The sequence below is a fragment of the Lissotriton vulgaris genome, chromosome 8 (assembly GCF_964263255.1).
Source record: "Lissotriton vulgaris chromosome 8, aLisVul1.2, whole genome shotgun sequence".
Taxonomy (NCBI): domain Eukaryota; kingdom Metazoa; phylum Chordata; class Amphibia; order Caudata; family Salamandridae; genus Lissotriton; species Lissotriton vulgaris.
The window spans coordinates 1,460,491,659-1,460,517,749 of NC_141696.1; the positions used below are offsets into that span (position 1 = coordinate 1,460,491,659).

The 26,091-nt window shown below is 44.6% G+C and overlaps 1 protein-coding gene across 2 annotated transcripts in view; it reads left to right on the forward strand.

Annotated features, from left to right (window-relative positions):
- The window catches only part of TEX55 (testis expressed 55), a 600,480-nt gene that overhangs the window by 32,008 nt on the left and 542,381 nt on the right, over window positions 1-26,091 (forward strand). For both annotated transcript variants that reach the window (XM_086935534.1, XM_086935533.1), the window contains exon 2: window positions 18,009-18,590. In XM_086935534.1, the coding sequence (XP_086791660.1) occupies window positions 18,021-18,590 (570 nt within the window). In that variant the 5' untranslated portion in view covers window positions 18,009-18,020. The remainder of the gene's footprint in view (window positions 1-18,008; window positions 18,591-26,091) is intronic.

Below are 26,091 nucleotides of genomic sequence, written 5' to 3' on the forward strand. Positions count from 1 at the left end.
CCACCTACTAATACAGTTCGGACTACCTCACGTAGCTATTGTTGTTGTGGTCTTGTCTACGGAAATCAAGTTCGGAACCCTACTCCTACTATGGGGCTCCTTAGTTGTAATGTATCGTAGGCTGCTGGGTTCAATCTGTTCTCCTAAATGATCTGCCTGTGCTACATGATGGCAGCCCCCATTGACACACCTATAGGGACAACGAGAGTGGGAAATCTTAAAATTCTCTCATTAAATGTGAAAGGCTTAAATCAACCGATTAAAAGACAGAAAATATTAGACTACCTACGCAGACAGAAAGGAGACATAGCCTTACTACAGGAAACGAAGCTAGAGGCTAAACACTTCCATACACTACATAACAAATTCTACACAGAAGTTGTGGAATCTGATGCCATTGCTAAGAAAAACAGGGATTCTAAGTGTAATTTCCGACCCAACAAAGCCCATAAAGACTTTACCAGATTTAACATGATAGATACATGGAGACTACAAAACCCCGCTGGTAGGGACTATTCTTTTTACTCCCCACCACATGATTCTTTCTCTCAATTCGATTACTTATTCATTACCAAAAATGCTATAGCCAGGATCGAGGACACAAGTATTGAACCAAGGGTGGTCTCAGACCACTCATGTATCTCGCTCACTATAACAAATGTAAAACCAATGTTACGTCAGTCAATGTGGCGACTTAATGACGCCATCCTTAATGATGGGAAAAACAGGGACACCATAGAAACGGCCATTAAAGAATACTTGATAGTCAATAAAAAGGGTGACACCACTGATTCCATTAGATGGGAGGCTCTTAAGAGTACCATTAGGGGCCTCATAATAAAAATAACGTCTGCCGCAAATAGGAATCACAATGCTGCTCTACTAAAACTGGAAGAAGACATCTCACAATTCCAAACTGAGTATCTAAAAGATAGATCTGCTGCAACGCTTAATAAATTAACAAACCAAAAGTATACTTACAATAAACTGATAAGTGAAAGAGCAGGAGTCTGGTTGATAGAAGAAAGAGGCTTAAAAACTGCGAGTCTAGCAAGGCAGGGAAGGGGTTAGCAGTATACCTTCAATTTAAAATACAAAAAAACATAATCAACTCCCTGATGGACGACAAAGGAGTGCCCAATTCAGACCCCCTCAAAATTGCGGAATTGTTTAAAGAATTCTATGAGAAACTTTATGCCAAAAATAACAATGTAGGGAAAGAGAAGGTGGGACACTACCTCACGAAGTGTGATTTACCATCACTTTCTACGGTGGAGCGAGAGACCCTTAATAAGCCGATTTCTGAATCTGATGTCTCAAGTGCGATCAGATCACTTAAATGTGGGAAAGCTTCAGGACCTGACGGGTTTACAGCAAGGATTTATAAATGTTTCTCTGACTCACTCACGTCACCAATATTAAACATGTTCCATGAAATAGGCGAGACAGGGGAAGCGACAGGAACACTAGCTGAAGCAGTCATAGCCGTTATCCCTAAAGAAGGGAAAGATCCTAAGCTCCCAAAGAACTATAGACCTATCTCGCTAATTAACCTAGACTGTAAGCTTCTGGCCTCAATATTGGCTCAACGGATACAGAAAATCCTTCCTACACTAATACACCCCTCACAAGCCGGTTTCCTTAAAAACAGGCTATCAAGTGACAATACTAGAATCCTAGCACATGTTATTGAAAAGGCAAAATTTCTATCTACACCTACTACAGCGGTAACACTTGATGCAGAGAAAGCATTTGATAAAGTAGACTGGTCATATCTAGAGGCTGTCCTGCACAAGTTTGGCTTGGGTCCCTTTTTCATCAAAATGGTAATGTTAATATATGCCTGCCCTATGGCGAAGGTAAGAGCAGGAGGGGCCTTTTCATCACCATTCAAACTACAACAAGGGACTAGGCAAGGCTGCCCCTTGTCTCCTTCTCTGTTCCTATTGGCGATTGAGCCTTTTCTTTATCAAATCCGCAACAATGATAACATTCCAGGGATTCTCTTTAATGACTGCTTTATAAAACTCACAGCTTATGCTGATGAAGTCTTAGTGCTCACTGAAAGAGCTGAAGAAGCGATACCTGCCCTGCTATCCACCATACAGGAATTTTCCGATGTGTCTGGCTACTCCTTGAATAAAGACAAGACTGAGGTCAAGTTATTGAATAATATGGGTAGTAAAGACATATTAGGCGATTCCGGGCTTACCTGGCAACCCAAGAGTTTTAAGTACTTGGGCTTAGACTTTGAAAAAGACCTAATCACGACCCTAAAAATTAATGAAGAGCAACTTCTTAAGAAAATAAACAAACTTCTCGATGGATGGTCTCCAAAATATTTATTGTGGTGGGGAAGGGCGGAAACACTAAAAATGATGATTACTCCCCTAATTAATTACTTAGCAAGTATGCTCCCAATGACTTTTTCAGAAGATTTCCTACAAAAGATAAACAAATTATTTAGTTTGTTCTTATGGCAAGGGAAGAAACACAGGGTGGCTATGAAAAAACTACAATTGGCTAAGTTACAAGGTGGCCTAGGCCTTCCCAATTTTAAGAACTACCAAACCGCCTTTTTGTGCTAACAGGGGGTATACTAGTTTGTTGAAAACTCAAGTTACACACCACTTTGGATTGAAATAGAGAAATCCATCATAGGCAATGCCCCTCTCCCGACGATACTCACCATGGACCTGTCACACCGTACACATTCCAAGTACATTATTCTTAACACTAGAAGAGCACTCCTTAGATTAGACCAAACACATAAAACTGGCCTGCAGATAAAAAAAGACGACCTCTTCATTCCTTACGGCATAACCATACATCCGGATCAATGGGAAATCACCCTTCTGGAATCACTGGTCAGATAGCGGCATCAACATGGTCTCAGACTTGTACGAGGGCCAACTACCACTACTGTACTCCATGATCCAAGCTAAATATAGCCTTCAACCAATAGACTTTTACGCCTTTCTGAAATTAAAATCGGCCTTGTCCACCCGATCGTTTGCACCCTCAGACCCTTGGCTGAAATCAACACTCCCACGCCTACAATATACAGGTCACTTTGTCTCGAAAGCTTATAAAATGCTTTTACCAACGCTAGGCAAAGCCCATAGAAGGAACGAAGTTAAATGGGAAGAGGAACCTAATAATACGGGGATAGACCTTGACTGAGATAAAATTAATGCTTCAGCTCTTACACATAAAGTCTCTCTGATTCTCTCACAAACAAAGTACATGCTGATCAACAGAGTTTTCTGGACCCCCCAAAGACTATTCAGATTGAAACTGAGAGACACCCCTACATGCTGGAATTGTTCCCGAGCTGACGGGGATCTACCACACATGCTCTTCCACTGCCCCTTACTACAAAAATATTGGTCCAACGTCTTTGACTGCATTGAACACATATTTAAGATTAAACCAACGAGAGAATTTCTTTATGTTCTACTAGGTGCCATAGAGCCAACACTTGCAAGGGATCATGACCGCCAACTTCTTGACCTACTACTCACTCTAGCGTGCAAAGTTGTCCTGTGCAATTGGAAAAGTACCTCAGAGGTCTCATTCAAACAATGGAAAGAATGGGTGTCTTGCATCAGAGGGTCTGATAACCCTGCTTTACACTCTTCCCCATGGCGTGTATCCACCAAAAAATTGTGGAATGCACTTGACGCTTCTTCCTTCTCGTTTGAACCACTGTGATAAGCTTACTATACTGTCTGTATGCCTGACAATCTCCTCAATACTGATCTACGTAACAAGAGCACTACTGTAACTTCCTATTGTAACTTTATACAGTAAACCGGACTGACACCTATGGCATCAACACCTGAAGTAGAGGCACCTTGCAACGCCGTATGCATTGCATTATCATATGTTACTCACTAAGACTACACCTGATGAAACTCAGTGTATGTTATGTTATGCTACTGTTATCATTTTCCTTTTCCTTAGCCCGCATATGCTTGTCCTAATGACTCCCATGAGGTCGCTCCTCACGCTCCCTGGTCTCTTGGGTATCGTAGTGCTACATTGCTCATTGCTCACTGCTGCCAAGAACTAATTGCACATTGCACGCATTGCTTTAAAAAACTATTTGTGCCAGTTTAATATCGTAGCGCTCTATCACTCGCATTGCTCTTTAAATCATTTGTGCCTGCTCAGTATCGTATCGCTCTATCACTCGCATTGCTCACATTGCTTTTTAAATCATTTGTGCCTGCTCAGTATCGTAACGCTCTATTGCTCGCATTGCTAGGTAAAAAATAATTAGTGCCTGAATGTGCCAGTGCCACTGCCCATAGCGATATTACACATTGTGCCCCAATCTCGTCCTGTTTCGCTTTTGCTTTTGCTGCCATTTTGTTGTTGTGCCTCCTAGCCCGTCTCTCCACCCCGCTCCCGCCTCCCAGCTGCTCCTCCCTCGCTCCGCCCCCCTACACTATCCACTTACGACGAAGGCTTTTTCGCGCAGCGTTGACGCGCAGCGAACGCGCCCTATGCGCGCCAAATGTGCGCCAAAGGTAAGCCCGTCTACGCCCGTCCGCGCCTGGACCGCGCCCAGCGCCAGACCCTCTGAACCCCGCAATACCAAGTCCACCCGCATAACGTACGACGCCGCTTCCCTCTTTGCACTCAACACAAGACGTCTCCCAAATTGCCACCAAGCCGCCCCAGGACACACCCATGGACCTTTCACCTGCCACTCCTGCAAGTTCGACTGCATCAGGTCCCTCACTAAACCCACAAGCGCCAAACATAGTCCAGACACTAACCACCTGAAATGCATCTTGCTCAACACCCGCTCGGTCCACAAATACGCCATTGAACTATGGAACCTATTAGACACCACACTGCCGGACGTTGCCTTTCTTACAGAAACCTGGATGAACGCCTCATCAGCGCCCGACATCGCCATAGCTATCCCAGACGGCTACAAAATCATCTGAAAGGACCGCATCAACCAAACAGGAGGAGGCATCGCCATCGTCCACAAGAACTCCATCCGCATCACGACCAATTCCGACGACAACCTTGCATCCGCCGAACACCTTCACTTCCAGATTCACACCGACCCTAAGACCACACTCAGAGGCACCCTCATCTATAGACCACCAGTCAATTTAGCGAAGACATCACAGACTTCATCAGCCCACACGCCCTTCCCTCCAAGGACGACATTCTATTAGGAGACCTCAACTTCCACCTGGAGAAGAACAACAACAGCAACACCACCACCCTTCTGGACAACCTCGCCAATCTCGGACTCAAACAACTAGTAAACACCCCCACCCACTACGCCGGACACACACTCGACCCAGTCTTCTCCTCCAGCAAGTACATCTCCTTCAATCACCCCACAGGACTACATTGGACGGACCACAGCTGCATCCACTTCAACTACCGAAAAGCCACGACCCACCACCACCCACAACAAATGCCCCGTAGAAACTGGAACAAAATTACCACCGACCAGCTCACCACATCGCTAAACCAAAACCCCCCCACCAAATCATTGGGCCCAAATCAAGCAGCCATCCACCTATCACAATGGATCACCCACAGCGCTGACGAATTAGCACCCTTGAAAAACCATCAAAACAAGGCAGGTAACAAAAAAGCCCCCTGGTTCAATAACGACCTTAAAATCTCCAAAAAGAACTGCCGCACCCTCGAAGGCCTGGCGAAAAAACCCAACCACAAACAACATGACCACCCTCATGGACGCTACCCGCAAACACCACCAGCTGATCAGATCCTCCAAGAAATCATCATTTAAGGATCGACTCGACAAAAATGCCCACAACAGCAAGGAACTCTTCAGCATCGTCAAAGAGTTTACCAATCCCAGCGCCGACATCACTCTCTCTCAAGACCTCTGCGACTCCCTAGCCTCGTTCGTCCACAGCAAAATAGCCGACATACATAACAGCTTCGGCGACCAGTCCAGCCCCTTACCTCAGAAATGAAGCCACCCACCGCCTTCCTTGACGCCTGGAACCCAATCAGCACTGAAGAAACCATCCGCTTAATGAACTCCATCCACTCCAGATCGCCAACCGACCCATGCCCCCACCACATCTACAATAAAGCCAATTCCATCATCGCACCCCATCTCCGAGATATCATCAACTGCTCCCTCAACACCGCTACCTTCCTGGAAAGCTGGAAACATGCCGAACTCAGCGCCCTCCTGAAGAAACCGACAGCAGACCACACCGAACTCAAGAACTACCGCCCCATTTCGCTCTTCCCATTCCCTGCCAAAGTCATTGAGAAAACAGTCAACAGTCAGCTCGCCGCCTTCCTCGAGTCCAACGGCTCCCTCGACCCTTCACAGTCCGGCTTCCGAGCTAAACACAGCACCGAGACCGCCCTCATCACAGCCACAGACGACATTCGAACACTACTCGACAACGGAGAAACAGCTGCCCTCATCCTACTACGCCTCTTTGCAGCGTTCGACGCAGTCTGCCATACCACTCTTATACAACGCCTCAGCAACGTCGGGATACATGGAAAAGCATTGGACTGGATAATTTCGTTCCTCGCCGGAAGAACCCAGAGAGTCCGCCTCCCCCCTTTCAGATCAGAGGCCACCAAAGTCATCTGTGGCGTACCACAAGGATCATCGCTCAGCCCCACCCTCTTCAACGTCTACATGAGCCCCCTCGCATCCATCGTGCGCCAACACAACCTCAACATCATTTCCTACGCTGACGACACACAGCTGATCCTCTCCCTCACCAAAGACCCAAACACCGCCAAAACAAACCTACACGAAGGGATGAAAGACGTTGCCGAATGGATGAAGAACAGTTGTCTAAAACTGAATTCAGACAAAACGGAAGTCCTTATCCTAGGATCATCCCCCTCAGCTTGGGACGACTCATGGTGGCCACCGGCCTTGGGCAGCGCAGCCGAACCAACGGACCACGCACGCAATTTGGGCTTCATCCTGGACTCCTCCCTCTCAATGACCAGACAAGTCAACGTCATCTCATCATCATGCTTTAACATCCTACGTATGCTCAAAAAGATCTTCCGCTGGATCCCCACCGAAACAAGAAAGACGGTCACCCAAGCACTTGTCACTAGTCGATTGGACTACGGAAACACCCTTTACGCAGGAACCACAGCCAAATTGCAGAAAAAACTCCAACACATTCAGAACGCCTCAGCCAGACTCATCTTAGACATCCCCCGCCACAATCACATATCCTGTCACCTGAGAGACCTCCACTGGCTCCCCGTCAACAAGAGAATAACGTTCCGTCTCCTCACCCACGCACACAAAGCCCTCTACGACCTAGGACCCAAATACCTCAACACACGCCTGACCTTTTACACCCCCACACGCCAACTACGATCGTCCAATCAAGCCCTCGCCGCGATCCCACGCATCCAAAGATCCACCATGGGAGGAAGATCTTTCTCCTACTTAGCAGCCAAAACCTGGAATTCTCTCCCCACCCACCTCCGCCTCACACAGAACCACCTCTCCTTCAGAAAACAACTCAAAACTCGGTTATTTGATAAGTAACTAACAACCCCTCCCCCAAGCGCCTTGAGACCCTCTGGGTGAGTAGCGCGCTATATAAATCTTAACTTGACTTGACTTGACTTATACTAGATACTGCCACTCTGATTGCAGACGTTCTACATGTATAGTTCATTGTACTTTTAATGCTAGATCATATATGTACTTTATTCATAATTATGCCATCTGTCTTATATGCGCTATGTGGACTCGACTTTAATCCTTTGTGTCTTACATATGTATTGTGTATTTCGTATTGTGCCACATTACTTTACTTACTTGAATATGGAATGACCAATGTATGTATGTTTCATTGTTTGTACCTAATTTTATTTTTTCCTTTTTTACATTCCTTGTTTAATAAAAAACGATTTGAACACAAAAAAGAGGGAGGAGCGTTGCATGCTTCCATAAATCTGGAAAGATGCCTGTAGACAGGGAGGTGTTCCATATTTCAGACAGCACTTGAGAGGCGGAGTTAGCTAACTCCTTCCATAATTTCGGAGGGCACGGGTCTTCTGGTGAACCTGATTTGCAGAACTTGATAGCCGTCAGAGCCTCCTTCTGTGAGATCAGAGTGAAATTTGAGAGGAGGGGTCTGGAGTTTTTCTTTTTTCTTCATTGATTTATGCATTTCTTTTAAAGATTTTTATATGCAGCTTTCGCTAGGCTTTCATAATCCACTCTCCACAGCCTCTCAAGCTGCTTACATCTGCTTTTCATGTTCATCAGCTTCTCCGAGAACCATAGGGTGGAGGGTGATTTTCTAAAAGATTTAATAATTTTGCTGGAGCAGTGGACTCCACAGCCTCCGCAATCCACTTATGAAAAGACGCGGAGTCAGCATTGAGGTCCCTAGAAAGAGCAGCTTGGCTGTCCACCAGCACAGGGCTTTTTCCAGGTTCTTTTCACAAAATAGCGAGAGTTATCTGAAGAAGGGGATATGGCCAGATCCAAGGAGAAGGGCACAAGAAAGTGGTCAGACCACACCAGCTGTCTTGGGGTTTTGCTTTTTAGAGACGGTATGTTAGAAAAGACATGGTCCAAGATATGTCCTGCTTTGTCAGTGGGAATGCGTCCATAACTTAGCAATTAGTATGAGAAATACTTTTTTTCAGGCTATAGGCCATTAAAGTAGCACAATAAAACAATTTAAAAAACAGTACATTAACTTTGCAAAAACAGTACATTGATCTTACATAAAAGTGTTCATAGAGCACTCCACTATTGGCCTGAATACACAAAGAATACACAAACACAGACGATAGACAAAAACCTAAAGTGGTCCGCCATGTCAAGAGGTACAGTTGATACATATTGCAGTATAGTAATAACTGGGGTTGGATGCACTGAGTACAGAGGGGCTGTTACTTCAACTATTTGAGCATTTCAGGAGGCCAGTCCGGGGCAGAATTTATATTAAATAGGATTATTTTGTTTAGAGACTTGGCAAATACTTTTATTACAGAGCGTCTTGAACCTTCACTATCGCATACAAGAGCTCCTTCATATATGACATCAGGTTGTCTGTTGATCAAGTCTGGTTTTAGAGTTGTGCTGTGTGTTCAGCAGTTTTAAGGCAACAGTAAAATGTCAAAAGCTCTCTAAGTGGTAGCTGTGGAGAGCAGCCTTCAGGCTTAGTCCAGAAGGAGTATTAAACAGCTTGTTTTACCAGAATGTAATCTTATAGGATAGATTAAGTGAAAAAGAACCACACAAGGTATTTATAAGACTATGTATTTATTATATAATAATCTCCAAAACGTTTAGATATCTCCTACACGGACATAAATACAATGCACACTATACTTTGCATAGAAATACAGTAAATTGTGCAAAATACACAGTGGGCCCCAGGGGGGGAGACAAAACCATAAACTAAGAAAGTGGTGTAAGAACTACAACTCAGGTCAAGACAATGTCTAGAGGTCGTAGAAGTGCTGGGGACCCAAGGAAGCACCCAAGGTGAGTGACTGGAAACCCCACGGAGAGCGTGTGCAGTGTGGGAACACAACTGCGTGCTCCGGACAACTCTACGTGTAAGTCGCAGTTGGATTTTTAAAGATTAAGGACCCTTCCCAGTGGACCCTGAAGAAACTCTGTGGAAGACAGAAGGTTGGAGAGCCACCCCACCATGGATACCCCTGAACCCACGTTACCTACACCAGGGAAGCCGGGTGCATACGTGTGAAGTGGTGTCGGAAACCACTGTCGAACCCAATGGAGGACTTCAGTAAAGGGCTGCTGCTAAAGATGGAGAAAGTCTCTGGTGGAATCCGAAGGTGGATTTTAGTTGAGAGGTACCTGCAAGCAGAGGGGACAGAGTCTATGTCACTCAGGGGTGACCAGGAGACTTGGAAGACGAATGCCCTCCGATGTCGAGTTTTGCAGGATGGGTGACAATGACATTGACCCAGCAGCTGTGAGGGCCAGGCAATGCTGAGGAGGACCAGGAGCCGTGCACAAGCTGCCCACGAAGGATGTTGAGTGCTGAGGGGTCGGTGTCCGGTGGGAGCACCAACAAGCCTTGGCAAATGCAACCAATGCAGGAAGTGAAGAAGGAGCAACGTCGGGACCAGGAATGTAAAGGGAACTGAACAACATGCAGGAGAGTCAGGGCAGGCCCGAGTAATCAAGGGAGCCCAAAAAACAAGTGTGCCCCTCAAATGGACTCAAAGGCTGTAGACAATGGAGTAACGAGAGGACCTCAAGCAGCTCACTAAAAGATGCAAGTCACGATGCACATGATGCACTGTGGCTGAAGATTCTGGTCACTGGTTGTGCTCGAGGTTGGAGCTACTTAGAGCCTGAAGATCTTCTTGGAAGGAAGCCAACACTCCTTTGCAATTACAAATTAATGTAGTCACAGGGGTTTGGTTATTGCAACCCCCACAAGGGATACTGGCCTCCAAATTGATGAGAAAGCAGGGCAGGCCTCGGAAGCTGTGGAAAACCACCACCTGTGTTGCTGCCATACGAAGTCCAGAAGACCTCAGGATCAGCAGACCGGTCGACTTAGTTGCGGTGCCTGCAAATGAAGAGGAGTGCCTCCTTCACTCCAAGGGAGATCCCTTCTGGTGTCTTTGATGACCACAGGCCTTGGAAGGTTCCTGTATGGTGCACAGGCACAGATTATGTAGCAGACTGAAAGGGAGACGAAGTCGAGCCCAAATGAAGTCCAGCGAAGTCCAGTGTGCCCAGACGGTAGAATAAGTGGTGTCTGATCTGAATCTTGTCCCACAACAAATCTAGGGACCTACACCCATGCAAGCCCTTAAGTACCCTAGGGAAGGGGTTTGGAAGATTTAGGGGACCCTTGCCGGGGATGGTCTGGACAGGGGGGAGGTTACTCCCATGTCCGTTGTCCAGTTTCGCGCCAGAGTGGGAGCCAAAGGCTCCCAGGACTAGGTTGAACTGGACTAACCACTGGGACTCTCCAAAAAAGAGAGAGGGATCCTACTCTCCAAAAGGATAGGACACCAAGTTGACACAATGTCTAAAATAAATTCCCTTTGGGAAACAACAATAGCATACCCAACTATTCACTCATCACCTTCAAAATCAATCACCTAGAGAATATAACAGTAGCCAAAAAGTCCAATTTAGGAATGTTTATTCATTGAGTCAATACAATTGTTAAAAATAATTTTAAAAGAATTTATCCACTCTGATATGAAAACCACAATTTCATCAACATTTTTCCAAATACAGAGCAAAAAATAAAACAAAGTGCAAATCAAATGTATAATTCCAAAACCAACAATGATGGTCAATTCAATGTGTTAGTAATATTCTTTTCTTATTATGTCTTGAAGAACACCATATGGTATATACAAAATTTATTTTTAAAGAAGACCAAGAAGCAACGTGTTTTGGTGGTATCAGCAGGTCCAACCGCCTTCTTTGGGCTTTAAGTTAAAAAGTATCCCAGCACTTTAACTTTATATGAAAAAGATATATGTATATATATATATAAAAACAGACACATTTCAAATGTGTTCACTTTTATGTACTATTAAAACATATTTTGTTTATTTTTAACAAAACATACACATTTTTCACCTTAATAAAAACATCCATATTAAACTATTGGCTCTGTCAAATAATTCTCTCCTTTATTGCAACCGATGCACATTCATTCTTCATGAAAAGAAGTTTACAAAAGATATCTATGCTCATACCCACTCATTCAGCGAAAGGGCATATCTCGCATTCATCCCCAGGCTATATAAATAGCTCTGATCAAATAGTTAAATGTAGTGCATAAAAATACGCACACGTTGTATAATAGTTTAAATACATTCTTAGAGGACCAAATCTCTTCAATAATAACTCTGCTATAAAAATAGCTCATGGTCAAACGTTATCTCTCAATAATAACTCTGCTATAAAGATAGCCTATGGCCAAATCGTTATCACTAGTGCATTATATGCTCGCACTTGTTATTTTAGACTTAGACTAAGCACAGGGACACCAAATGTGCCCTTCATGCAGAGTTTGTGGCGCTGGCAAGTGCACCCACCCGGTCCCAATACACTAAATTCTGTCTGTGAGGTGGTCACACCTCCATGTGACAGGATACCTATTGTGCCGCCTTCCTCTGTTCGAGCTTGGCTCAGTAGCAGGAGGGCAGAAATGTGTCTCTGATCAGCAGCAACCATTTTGTGCTGTCCAGGTCAAGAAGGCTAGTACGGAACACTGAGAGCCTTACGGAGGGCTCTTCCAATGCTTGGAATCATACCTCCCACACTGTTTAAGGTGTGGGAGGTATGATTCCAACACGTTTGATACCAAACATGATAGGATTTGTTGCAGTCAGTTTCAAGATGATCCTCATGTCATTACGCGGTTCCATTCTATATAGTATATGGCTGCTTCACTGACAACCTGGGCGAATGGACGCCGTAGGCTGTAAGGGTGTTCTGCTCATGCAGGAACACCCTATCACTTAGAACCAAGCACCCTGCCTTCAGGATTGCAAAGGCCTGCTATAGGGTGACTTATAGGTTTTAAGTGCAGTGACTCTAGATATAGGAAACCTATATCTTTAGTAAGTGGTGCAAGCACCAACTTACACAGGCTGCAATTGCAGGCCTGTAGTTCTATTTTGAATGGTCTCTATCATGGGTGGTATAATGCATGCTTTAGCCCATAGGGGGCCTTTGGTGTATCTATGCCATGGGTACATTGGAACTATATACTAGAGACTTATAAGGGTACGCCAGTATCCAATCTGGGGTGTACCTAAGTATTGAGCATAACAATTTAGGGAGAAAGCAGATAGACTAGGGTCATGGTTAGCAGGATCCCAGTCAGACTAGTCAAATACAGCTTAGCACTGGGCATAAAGTGGGGGTAACCAAAGAAGCAGATTGTACTTTCCTACATGCGCCACTGCAGGTGCTATGAAAGTACCGTGTTTCTCATTGTAGAGACATGCCATATACACTATGTGCGCTATTTTTGACAGTGCTGCTGTTTAAGGATTTGCCTAGTCTCATTTCCATTAATAAGTCAGTAGGCGTTTTAAAAAAAACAAAATGTACTTAAACACTTTGCAAAGGTTCTAATTGTTCCCCAATAATTGATAGCTGAATTCTTCAAATATATGATTTTTTTAATCAAAAAATATAATTTTTTAAATATTGAATAACTGTTTTTATTTTAAATGTAAAATTATCACTGTAATTGGTGTTGATCCAGGTTGGGCCCTGCACTTCTCTCAGCAGCCGCAGCTAGGGCTGGAAAAGCACAGCTCCAATACCTGTTTGTGCTGTGGGCCTCTGTTTGGAAGGGGCCGGGAGGTGTGATCAGTTAATGTTGAAAAATGAGTGTTTTGCCTGAAATCTAAATCATGTTTCCAAAAACAGTCGCCCAGAGGAACAGGAGTCTAGTCCATGTCAGTCAAGAATTCCAGATTCCTTCCCTAGTACTATTTTTAGCTGATATCACCGAAGAGGGAATAAATACAGCTGTGCAGTATTTAACACCTTGGCTGCTAGGCGTTTTCCCCCTCCTGTGCTGGACATTGATATAGTACACTATTCATGACTAGCTCAGCTCGTCATCAGCACACGACACCCGTGGGTGATGACGAGCTGAGCTCGTCATCAGCATCGAAAGGGTTAAAACAATGGTTTTAAATACTGCACAGCTGTATTGTATTGTATATTGTATAGTATATTTGATTTATATAGCGCTTATCACCCAGGGGTCTCTAAGCGCTTGCCTTGGGAACCCGTCCTGGCTTTTCCCTGTGAGATAGCCCCTACAGGGCATCCCCAAGGTGAAAGCCAGGCATCCCGCCGCGGGGGGCCGTTGTGGAGATTACGCAAGCTTAATGCCCAGAGTTGCAGAGTGTGAACCCATGATTAGGTCAGGCACCGAAGCGAGAATTATCGAGTCCGTGGACATTTGAGCTCAAGACCCTGCCGCGTCGGGAATTGAACCCTGGTCCCGGGTCTGACCTCTGCTTCAGGGTCTGCCTGCTCTAACCAGTGAGCCACACTTCTCCACTTTATTAATGGAATTGATTTTGGAAAAAGATATAAAGACTACCGGAAGTTGGTAGAATAAAATTGTTTATTCTCCACTATAACAATCTGGGTTGTTGCATGTTTAGTTTACATGTTTGTATTGAATACTTTGAGCAAGTAAAGTTAGCTCACATCTAGGAACTCATAATTTTGAGCTTGATTGAATCAAAAACTATCTCTGGTCAGGGACCATTGTTTTTGATACCGTACTATACCCAGGTCCAGGACTACTTTGGGTCAACCCATTTTTGATAATGGTGCAGTATTTAAGGCCACAAGGCAATAGTTGAGTAGGGCTGATTTGGCAGGCCCAGCTTAGAGTACCCCTAATATTTCTAATCCACTGATGAGGCTCCAGTCTCAGCCTCTCTCCTAAGGGTGCCTCGGTTGAGCCCCGCCTCACTCTCTTACCCCTTTCCCCCTGTCAGCAGCATCTCGCTCGTGCACTACCTTTCCTCCACTCCTCGGAGTCCGTCATACTCAAGGGCATCATGGAGGGGCTAGGGAGAGGATACATGGGTGTGGCATTGGAAAGAGTTTCAGCCTCCAGAACCAGGCCTGCAGAGAGCAGGTTGGGGAGAGCTCTATTCTTGGGATAGTGAGCTGGATTAAGAAGAATTATGGGCTCAGGATGTAAGGCAAGTCTTTCATCCTTCTGAGGTTGATAGACTGAGCACCAATGAGTTGGGTGACAGTTCCTCAAGGTGTAGCTTTTAGCTGTATGCTTTTGCTAGTGTCATGAGAATGGATGGCCTAACATTCCCATGTGAAATTGAGTTCAGAGAATCAGTCTACTCTTACTAGCGGGCGGGTGTCAGCACTGGAGGTAGAGGTTTGAAGACTGAGTCTCAGAGAGGGGCATGTCAGCACATGGGGAGAGGTGAAGGACTTATAGATTGACTTGCAGGGTTGGCAGATAAGAAGCGTGTCAGTTCTGTGGAGCACTCTGAGTGACTGGGGACATCAGCACTGGGCTCTGGTGGGCCCAGTGAAGGAACATTATCACAGTTGGATGGAGTTAGAGCTCTGTGACAAGGGGAATCTCTGTACATGGGTCCTGACGGCTGCTTTGCACTCTTACACACAGCCTTTCATGTATTCCATCTCATGAAATGCAGGGCTTGCATATGCCTGCAGTGAGGCCTACTCAGGTAGAGGTACCTTCCGAGGCTTGGCACATGCTGAGGGTGGCCGCAGATGCATTGTGGCCAACGGGAGCCATCTTGCAACCTAGTCCCTATATTCCTAGAATAGTTGGAAGCAGGCAACCTGGGGTCAGAAGGTGCAAGAGTGTGGGCCATGCCATGTAAGAGTGGCTACCCATCAGAAACGTTCCCTCACTGGGTTTGTGTAGGAGCTTGTCATGAGGTAGAAAACAAAAGAGGACAAGCAGACAGGGTGGAACTTGACAGATGAGGTGAAAAGGCAATGGAAATCAAGAAAAACAGTAGTATGGAACGGAATAGAACTGGATAGAAAGAGGTTGGGAGGAGGAGTGGGCAACTATGGAGGAGAGGAATGTTGGAGGGACATAGAAGAGTAGGTGAGAATGGGACACGAAGTAGAGGGAGAATTAAGGCAGGGGAGTCACTGCATTATAAAATTCACAAAGGATGTAGGAGAGACATAATGAAAGTAAAGATGGGACAGTAGAGAAAAGGAGAGAAGATAAGAATGGGGACTGGAAAGAAAATAAAGGTGCAGGATAGAAAAACAGAATAATAGGAAAGACAGAAATAATAGAAAGATGAATAGAGAAGATTTGGAGGAGAGGGCGAGGGGAAAGGGGAGATTTGAGTGTAGAGAGAAAAGGGGGCATGAATGGAGGTGATAAACTAAGGGAGTGAGACAGTAAAAAGGAAGAAATTAATAAGCAAGAAATGCTGAGGAAAAAAGAGGAAAAAAGGGTTGTGAAACATAGAAAGAAGAGAAAAAAGGAAGGAAGGTGATAAGAATAAACAAAAGGCGATAGGTCTCAAGAGGGGAGGGAAAAGGATTAAAAGAGACAATTAGAATACTGTTGGGACAACACCAGACACACTTGGTCAATGGGTTAATCTAGGGAATGAATTTCATTAGCACAGTAGCCAAGTGGCTTTACACATGATTGCTGGGTAATAGCTGTCATCAGAATGAGGGTGGTTTGTTTTGTAGTTGTGTTCTTTAAATGCAACAAATTGAAAATTTGAATAAAACAAATGTAAAAAAAAAATGGGATCGGTAGAGAAAGGTGACAATTGAGGTCTGAAATAATAAACGAGCCGAATAGTAGAGAAGCATAGGGCCAGATGTATCAAGATACACTTTTGCGATTCTCAAATAGAGATTTTTAAGGAATCGCTATTTGAGAATTGCAAAATGATATGTATGTAGAAATTTGCTATTTTTTAGCGATTTCTTAAAATTCCTTAATTGCGATTAGCAAATTGCTAATCTCAATTAAGGAATAATTTCCCATTCATTTCTATGGGCCAGGAGACCCATAGGAATGAATGTGAAATTATTCTCAATTTGCGATTCGCAATTTGCTAATCGCAAATTGAGAATAATTTCAAGGCTGCTACCGTGTCCAAATGACACCCTGTTGCACCCCTGAAATAAGCATGGGTGCACATGTGGTGCACATACATGCCCTAAGGGCATGTATGTGCATCGGTAAACAACCTTTACCACAAAGTTTTTACCATGCGGTACCTTTACCACGCGGCCGTTACAACGCAAGTCGTTACCACGACTTGCGCTGGAGGGCGCTGTGGGATAAGGAATTTTATAAATTTATATTCCAACACCTTCCCTACTGTTACGGGGACTGGTGTTGGAATATAAAATTATAAAAATCCTAAATCCGCGCCCTCCAACGCAAGTCGTGGTAACGACTTGCGATGTAGCGGCTGCGTGGTAAAGGTATGCGTTGTTACAACCTGCGTTGAAACTACGTACATCGATGTACATCAAATGAAACTTTAAAAAATGCAAAAATTAGCATTTTTCAAGAAATTCGCAAATTACCACCAACTTGAAGCTGGTGGTAATTTGCGATTCCTTACATGCAATCGTAAAATAAGGAATCGCAAGTTTGCGATTCCTTATTTTGCAGTGAAATTTGCTACATACACACCATTTTGCTCAAATGAGTGCAAATTTCGGCGTTTGCAAACCCATTTGAGCTTCATACATTTGGCCCATAGTGATGACATAGATTTGATAGAGAAAGGGTAGAATTAGAGAGAGGAAAGGGAGATTAGACAGACAGAGACTCCTGTTCCTAGTGTGCACAATAAAAGCATCTCATGGGCCCGCTCACTGCCCGAGTAGCTCTTCCATAAGTTAAACCCCTGGACAAAAACCGTCCTCTGTGCTCGTCCAACCTAAACATAGTAAGAACTCTTACTACAAATATGTTAAAAATTGAGAGTAATTGCACCATTCAGCCCTTCAAATACTTGAATAGACTCCATGCACTTAAGGGAGAGTCTTTTGCTAATGTCCTTCACAAAAGCTGAAAATGTTCTAAAAAACACAGATCTGACTACCCATCCCTGCTCTGATGTTCACCTACTCTAGACCATGTCAAATGCTGCTTCTCATCACCTGCTGGTAGCCCCAACTTTTTGCAGTCAACCGAGAGTTGTGACAAGAAATACCAACCCATCCACCCCACTATTGCTTCAGTGTACGAGAACATTTCAGGGTATATGTAGCGAGCCTTGTTGATTGTCATAGTAGCAATCTAAAATGCCTTGAGACTTTTTTGTTCCTAGCGTGCACAATAAAAGTGTAATAAATCAGAAATGTTGATAGCCCTATTCAATACTGAGTAAACAAAGTTTTGGTAGCGCGTCTGTGTTTTGTATGTGTACCTAAAGATTACGCTGCAAGACTCTTTTATACTTAGTAATTTTCTCTCACTTTGTCACAGGTGGTTTAAAATATGGATAAACCAGAGCATACCGGTGATCAATCATCATCACCATCACCATCTAAATCTAAATCTAATGTAGTGAAAACAAGCAGTGATCCTGCAACATCCCAAGAGGAAGAGGTGAAAACTAATGAAGAGCCAGCGCTGATTGAGGAAGGAGTGAGAGCCGGAGATGAACCAGCAGAGGAAGCAGTTGAAAGCAGCGATGAACCAGCAGTGCCTCAAGGTGAACCAACAGTATCTCAAGAGGAGCCCCATGAGCCGGAGGCACTCAGTGAGCCTCCACCACCCCAGAATGAGGATACTCAACCATCCCAGGAGGAAGGGGACATGACCAGCAGGCACGATCAGCCAGCTCCCCACGAGGAAGGTGACACAACCAGCAGAGACGATCAACCGGCACCTGAGGAGGAAGGGGTCATAACCAGCAGTGACCATCGGCCAGCATCTCTGGAGGAGCTACGAGCAAGTGATCATCCACTTGAGGTAGAGGGGCTTACAACCAGTGAAGACCAAACACCAGGCCAGGAGGAGCAGGAGAAGTTAAGAAGCGAATCCACACTCTTTCAAGAAGAGAAGGTATTTCATGGCTTATAAACACTTGTAATATGCTACAATAGTCAGAGTCTTCAGGTATATGGTCAAATAGTCCAAAACTGCTCCCATGACCCATACATTCAGGGATCTACTTACCGAGAGGCTGTTGATTTTTGTGCTATATTTGGTCAGAAATGTTTTTAGTGGAAAACCCTGTATTTTGCAGAGCATCAGCAGTATTTAAGTTTAAAAAATGTAATTTTCTTAAGGCTAGAATATACAGTATTGTCACTGAGGTGACTCTGGCCCGCAGTGTTACGTTTGCCTCCCGATCTCGGCTGACACTAAGAGGTGCTGCTGGTACTAATTTGGCCCTGTGCTTAGTATGGACCTTTACTCCAGCTACAAATAGATGAGAATGTTAGTGACACAAAATACAAGCACTAGCCAAGCCAATTGGTCTTGATTGCTATTTATGCTGTACGTAGTAATTGTTAATTTTGTTAAAACAATTACTAAAACAGAAGGATCTGATTTGTATTTATTTGTACAACATATTTGAATTGTAATTTATATACGCACTTAAAACATTAGAATATACATAATACAAAAGAATTGCAAGACTTTTAAAAGGAATTGAAAGCAAATTAAGATTTATTTTTAATTATATACTATGTAGGTATATACTTGTTATCTTTCATTGTACCCATATTCATGTATGATAAGGGGGCTAGTAAGATATGTATGGTAGGTAGGTATGGTTTGTTTTCTATAGTAAGATGTTTGTTATGGTGGGTTAGGTAGTTATGGTAAGTAGGAATTGCAGGTAGTTCGGCAGGTTTGGTATGGTAAGTAAAATATGGATGGTGGGTTGGGTAGGTGTGGTAGGGAGGCATACGTAAGTGTGGTAGGTATGTTAGGTTAGGTATGGTGGGTTGAAGTGGTAGGTGGAAGGGATGGTATGGTAGGGAGCTAGGTATGATAAATATGTAGACAGGTAGGTGAGCATTGTCAGATAGGGTTGGTATTTTTTGTAGGTTAGATATGGTAGGTTATGTTCAGTACTAGGATAGGTATTCATTTCATTTATTTAGTTAGTGTTTTTCTATAATGCTTCTTCTTGACCAAGTGGTATTAGATCCCTGTAAAATGTAACAAGGATACATAGTACCTAAGATAATATGTGTACAAGTAGCTTCATACTAAACAGCAGGCAGAACATACAGTGAGGGAATGGGTTTGGAGGTACTGGGAGCGGTACAAGTGAGTGGGTAACTGATGCAACAATATAGTGGTTCACTGTTGTACATACGGAGAAGAGGAACACTGGCAAAGTTTGAGAAAGGGGCAGATCAACTGAAACAGTGATAGACATTTTATTTTTATAGCAAAGCCTTGAAAAGCTTTCTGAAGGAGACAATGTGAGGAGCTAATTGTAATTTCTAATATCAAAGACAAAAAAAGAGAGGGAGAGGAGAGAGAGAGTGTATGCTTTTGTTTTGATGATGATGTTGACGATCATGATGATTTGAGAATGGTCCACGAATGCTGGAAGTCTCTCACAAAATCTATGAGTGAGTTCTTAGGGGCCGATTGGGATAGTGGAAGGACCACCACCGCCGGGCCGGCGATGGCGGTCCTTCCGCCATCACACAGTGATATTCCCACCGCCAAATTAGGATGGCAGTGGGAATCCCAATCAGTCCGCGGCTGACGGAAAGTCAGTCCGCCACTGGTCCATCAGAAGCAATCAGTCTGATTGCTTGGTGGATGGACAATGGGGCATGAAATGGCGGTGGAGCCTAGCAGGCAGATTACAATGCTGGCGTCAGCCAGCCTTTCCATGGTGGTGGAACTGCCATGGAAAGGCTGGCGGAGGCTGGATTCGGGGGCCCGTTGTGGGCCCCCTCTGTGTTGGGTGTGGTGCACTGGGGGGGGTACCCATGGTACCCCCTCTGCATTTCCATGCACTAAGTGCAAGAAACCACCTGGTGCCTGCCACGTAGTACAGGGAAATGCAGTGCATGCCATATTAACATTACGTACTGTGCTGCAGCCAGCAGCACCAGCCGTAATGATAAATACCCTGGATGCGCATGCCAGTATGGCGGGCACATCCTAATTGCAGTAGTGCGACCGCTGCATGTCTGGCGGGCAGTCCCGAACAATGCAACGATGGCGGGCGGACTTGCAATGAGCCCCTTAGTCAATCCAATCAATCAATCAAAGAATTTGTACTGCGTGCAGCTTACCCGTGAGGGTCTCAAGGCGCTGGGGGGAGGGGGGGGGTGAAGGGGGGCGGTGCTGCTACTGCTCGAAGGGCCAGGTCTTGAGGAGCCTCCTGAAGGTGAGCAGGTCTTGGGTCTGCTGCAGATGGGTGGGGAGGGTATTCCAGGTCTTGGCGGCGAGGAAAGAGAAGGATCTGCCGCCGGAGTTTGTATGTTGGATGCGTGGGACAGCGGCAAGGGCGAGCTAGTGGAGCGGAGCTGGCGGGCAGGGGTGTAGAAGTTGAGTCTGTTGTTCAGGTAGGCTGGTCCGGTGTTGTGGAGCGCTTTGTGTGCGTGTGTGAGGATCTTGAAGGTGATCCTCTTGTTGACGGGGAGCCAGTACAGGTCTCTTAGGTGGGAGGTGGTGTGGCTGTGGCAGGGGACGTTGAGGATCGGTCGGGCGGAGGCATTTTGGATGCTCTGTAGTCGTCGCAGGTGTTTGGCCGGGATCCCTGCGTAGAGTGCATTGCCGTAGTCCAGTCTGCTTTTGACAGGGGCTTTGGTCACTGTTCTTCTTGTTTCGGTCAGGATCCACTTGTAAATCCTGTGAAGCATGCAGAGGGTGTTGTAGCAGGAGGAGGAGATGGAGTTGACCTGCTTTGACATGGAGAGGGAGGAGTCGAGGGTGAATCCTAGGTTGCGTGCGTGGTACGCGGGGTTTGGAGCTGCTCCCAGTGAAGTCCGCCACCTGGAATCGTCCCACGCAGATCGGGTGGGACCTATGATGAGGACCTCAGTCTTGTCCGAGTTCAGCTTCAGATGGCTGCTCCTCATCTACTCAGCGACAGCCTTCATTCCCTCATGGAGGTTGGGTTTGGCGATGTGCAGGTTCTTGTTGAGGGAGAGGATGAGCTGGGTGTCGTCGGCGTATGAGATGATGTTCAGGTCATACTTGCGGGCCACTTGTGCGAGGGGGGCCATGTAGACGTGGAACAGGGTCGGGCTGAGGGATGAGCCCAGAAGGACGCCACAGATGATGTCGGAGGCTTCAGATCGGAAGGGTGGGAGGCGGACTCTCTGGGTTATGCCGGAGAGGAAGGACGTGGTCCAGTCCAGGGCCTTTTGCTGGATTCCGGCTTCTTGGAGGCGTGTTTTAGTGTGCGGTGGCAGACCGTGTTGAAAGCGGCTGACAGGTCCAGGAGGATGAGGGCTGAGGTCTCGCCGTTGTCTAGCTGGCGCCTGATGTCGTCTGTGGCGACAATGAGGGCAGTCTCGGTGCTGTGGTTGCGTCTGAATCCAGATTGGGATGGGTCTAGGATGTTGTTGTCCTCGAGGTGGTGGGTCAGCTGCATGTTGGCGATTTTCTCGATGACCTTTGCCGGGAAGGGCAGCAGGGAGATGGGCCAGAAGTTCTTGAGGTCTTTGGGGTCCACCATGGGATTCTTGAGAAGGGCGTTTAATTTGGCGGGCTTCCAGCTTTCTGGGAATGTCGCTGTGTCGAAGGAGATGTTGATGACCTTCCGTAGTTGGGGTGCGATGGTTGCGTCAGCTTTGTTGAAAATGTGAAGTGGGCAGGGGTCTGACAGGGATCCTGAGTGGATGGAGTTCATGACCTTGCGTGTCTCTTCGTCGTTGACATTGGACCAGGAGGTCAGCTGGTTGGTGCAGGTGTCGTTCGGGGTAGGGTCTGTTGCAGTTCGGGAGTTGAAGCTGTCGTGGATGTCGGCGTCAGGTTTCTATTCGTCCAAACTTCTCTCCTACTAATGTGTAAACTCCACAGGGAGTTTTTTTTAGAGGTACCTGTTTGTCTTTCTCCACAGGGGGGTGGCTATATTGACAACTCTGGGTGGCAGGTAAACCTAACTCCCAAATCAGGGTACACAACACAACTTTCAGGAATGCCAATATATTTATTAGGAAACAAATAACCACTCTGCAGGCTATTTTGAAACCCAAATATTTATGAGGTGAATCTCTGGAACCATCTTGCATAATAATGTCTCTGAGTCGCTATTCATACGAGGTGGGAAAGCAGCAGGGAGATCTAGTAGAATGAGGATGGAACATTACAAACAGATTAGCCTACTCTTCAGTTTGTGGGCAAAGCCATCCAGTCAGAAAGCTGGCTAAGTGGTACAGTCTCCTGAAATACATCACTAAGGCCAACTTGAAGCCCCCAAAGGTCAGGCAGGAATATGTTCATACACTGGAGAGCTGAGATATCTGACCTATATAATCACTGGCCACATTGGAATTTGCAGCCTATTTTGGTGAATTTTAGGAAGGCTTGAGTAATAGCATGCCCTATGTAAATTTCAAGCCGCAGATCACGAAAGGGGAAAGAAACCTCAAAGTAAGATTTGAATCAAAAAGTTATAACGCCCTTAAGAAGCTAAAGAGAATTTATAGGGGCCAGAAAACAGCCTATAGAGACCAGTGTTGGGGACAATAGCTAGAAGCAATAGAAACGAAAAACTCAAAATGTTTTAGGAAATTAGTACAAGAAGGGTCAGGAAGAAAGTGTGGTGGAAGAAGAGGCTTGAAAGAAATATCTGGAGGAGATATATGGTAAAAAAGAGGAGTCAGTAAGAAGAAGACCAATTCTCTGGGAGAAAGTGGATGAGGTCCCAATTTTCATATGCAATATTAGAAGTATCATTGTAGGTTTAACCTTGACTTGCGCAGCCAGTCCCGATAAGCTCCCTGCAATAATTATGAAAAACCCACCCAGAGTGGTGGGCAGACCTTCTGTATAAGATGTTTTCTGAGATTTTATATACAGGGGAGATCCCTGAAATTTGGAGAGGTGCAATTATTAGACTCATCCAAAAAAGGGAGATATACACCCTCGCCCCTCCACCCTCCCCACCCCCCCAAGTTATTGGTTTTTCAATCTTTTAGAATAATAACAATAATTATCTTGGGGATGTTGAAAGAATGGGTTGATTTGAATCATGTTGTGCCCCCAGAACAGGGGGGGTTCAAGGAATATTAACCATTGTTTTGCGCTCTGGACTATAGTGCGGAAGTCTGTCGAATATAGGGGGAATTTATTCTGCTGTTTTGAAGACTTCCATGCAGCCTTTGATTTGGTAGACCGGGATTGTCTGTGGGAAGCATTGGTATAATACAATATTCCAAAGTACCTCTTATGGCTAATTCAGGAGCTACACAAGAGTAATTGGGCTCAGGTCATTATGGATATGGAGGGGACATTGACACACAAAATAAACATTTATAACAGGCTGAGGCAGGTGTTTGTATTAGCCCCCTTACTCTTTTCTTTATTTGTGGCGGATCTGTCCACTGTACTATCGAATGCCAAAGGGTTTAGCCCCAGAGTAAATTGTAAACACATGGCATGCCTCCTGTATGCAGATCATCTTGTAATTCTAGATCAGACAGAAATAGGTCTGAAAAGGAAACTGGACGCGTTTAGGTAATAGTGTCACTATAAAAATCTAATGGTAACTATGGACAAAACCAGTGTGCTGTGCGTTGGTAAGCAAGAAAGTAATTCAGATGCTATTTAGGACCTACTAAGCTAGAACCAGTTAATGAATATATGTTTCTTGGGGCCTGGTTAGAGAGGTCCCTGGAATGGAAGACACATATGAAATCCTAGAGGTCAGGGCAGGGGCCTCGTGAGTGGCCTGAAACAAAATTCAATAAGGACTTTGGAGAAATGTCATATTGACCCATTCTAAAAGCCTGTGTAACTGCAATATTGATCCAAGCTGCTATATATTAGTGGCAAGAAGAGGTGGGAAGTTGAGGAGGGGAAATGTTTGAAGACATTTCTGTCCCTTCCCAGCTCCGCCATGATTCAAGTGGTAAGAATGGAAACCGGTATGATATCATTGATTATACTAGCCCAAGTGGCTCTTATAAGATTCTCAAAAAGATTGGGTGCGGGTAGGAACAGAATGTTTCTTAGAGATGTAAAAACGAAATTCTGCAAAGTGATCTGAATTGGGAAAAAGTGTCAGAATTCATTTTTGAGGTAGTCTGTGAGGATATGAAGGTGAAGTATTTAAGTGGGGAATAATCGGTACAATTTATGTTAAAATCTTGGCAGAATAAATAACCATTTGATAAAAAGTTAATTATTGAGAATGAGGATCTGAATCAATCCCTGTCATATAAACGACATGATAAAACTCAAGATGTTCCGACCAGGAGGTAACTGCACCTGTGATCTAATACCAAATGCAATATTGTGCACATTTTATTGGCCTATTTAAAGATTACACAGCAGCAAAGACAATTTTTACGCCCAATATTTTTTAAATATGGAATTATGTGCCATTAGCAAGCTGTAGAACTTGTAAATGATATGCGTTTTCTGGATATAGCTTGTGCCATAGGGAGGTTTATGATGGCAGTTAAAAATGTTATGTTATGTTAGTGTTCTAAGCACCATATAAGATTGTATAATAAGGTTCAGCATTTTATTTGAAAGCATATTTTAATGAATGGGCCTTAATAAGATTTTATTAGATGAAATTTAATGATGGATATTAATGTCTTTTAAAATGAAAGGAATATATATACAGTGATTATGGTTATAAAGTTGTGATTCGTTTAAAGACCTTCGATCTAAAGTAACATGAATTTCGACTGACTGACTGACTAATAGCATGCTTAATGTGCAACGAACAGGTGCCAGTTAGCTGCATATATTTTGCAATCTACAGCTCCCCATACTTTCTGACAAACTGAAGTACTAGTATTGCCAACATAGTTAGTGTGGCTACAGATGTAGGCAGCCCTTTTGTATTTTTTGGTATACTGAGTCGGTATTTGTATTTGGCAGTCAGTAAATACAATTTGGACCCAGTGTAGGTGGCTCATTACCGGTCGGTAAACCCAAAATTCTGTAAATTTCAGGCTTACCGACCGGTATTGAGGCATTTGCCATGTAGGTGATGATTCGGTAAATACCGAATCGGTATTTACCGATTCTGTATTTACCGAATCATTATTTACCAATTCGGTATTGTAAATGGCACATAAGCACTTTTAAGAGTGCTTATGTGCTTTAAGGATTCGTTATTTACCACCAACTATAAGTTGGTGGTAAATTCTGAATACCTTTGAAAATGCAGTTCTGTGCATTTTCAACAGTGCATTGTGGCAGACATACATGCCCTTAGGGCATGTATGTGTGCCACTTGTGCACACAAGCACTATTCAGGGGTGCAACATTGTTTCAATGTGACACCCTGCGACCCTTGAATGAGTTCCCCCTATTACCGATTAGGTATTTACCGAGTCAGTAATAGTGAATGGCTTCCCATTCATTCCTACGGGCCTCCAGGCCCTTAGGAATGAAT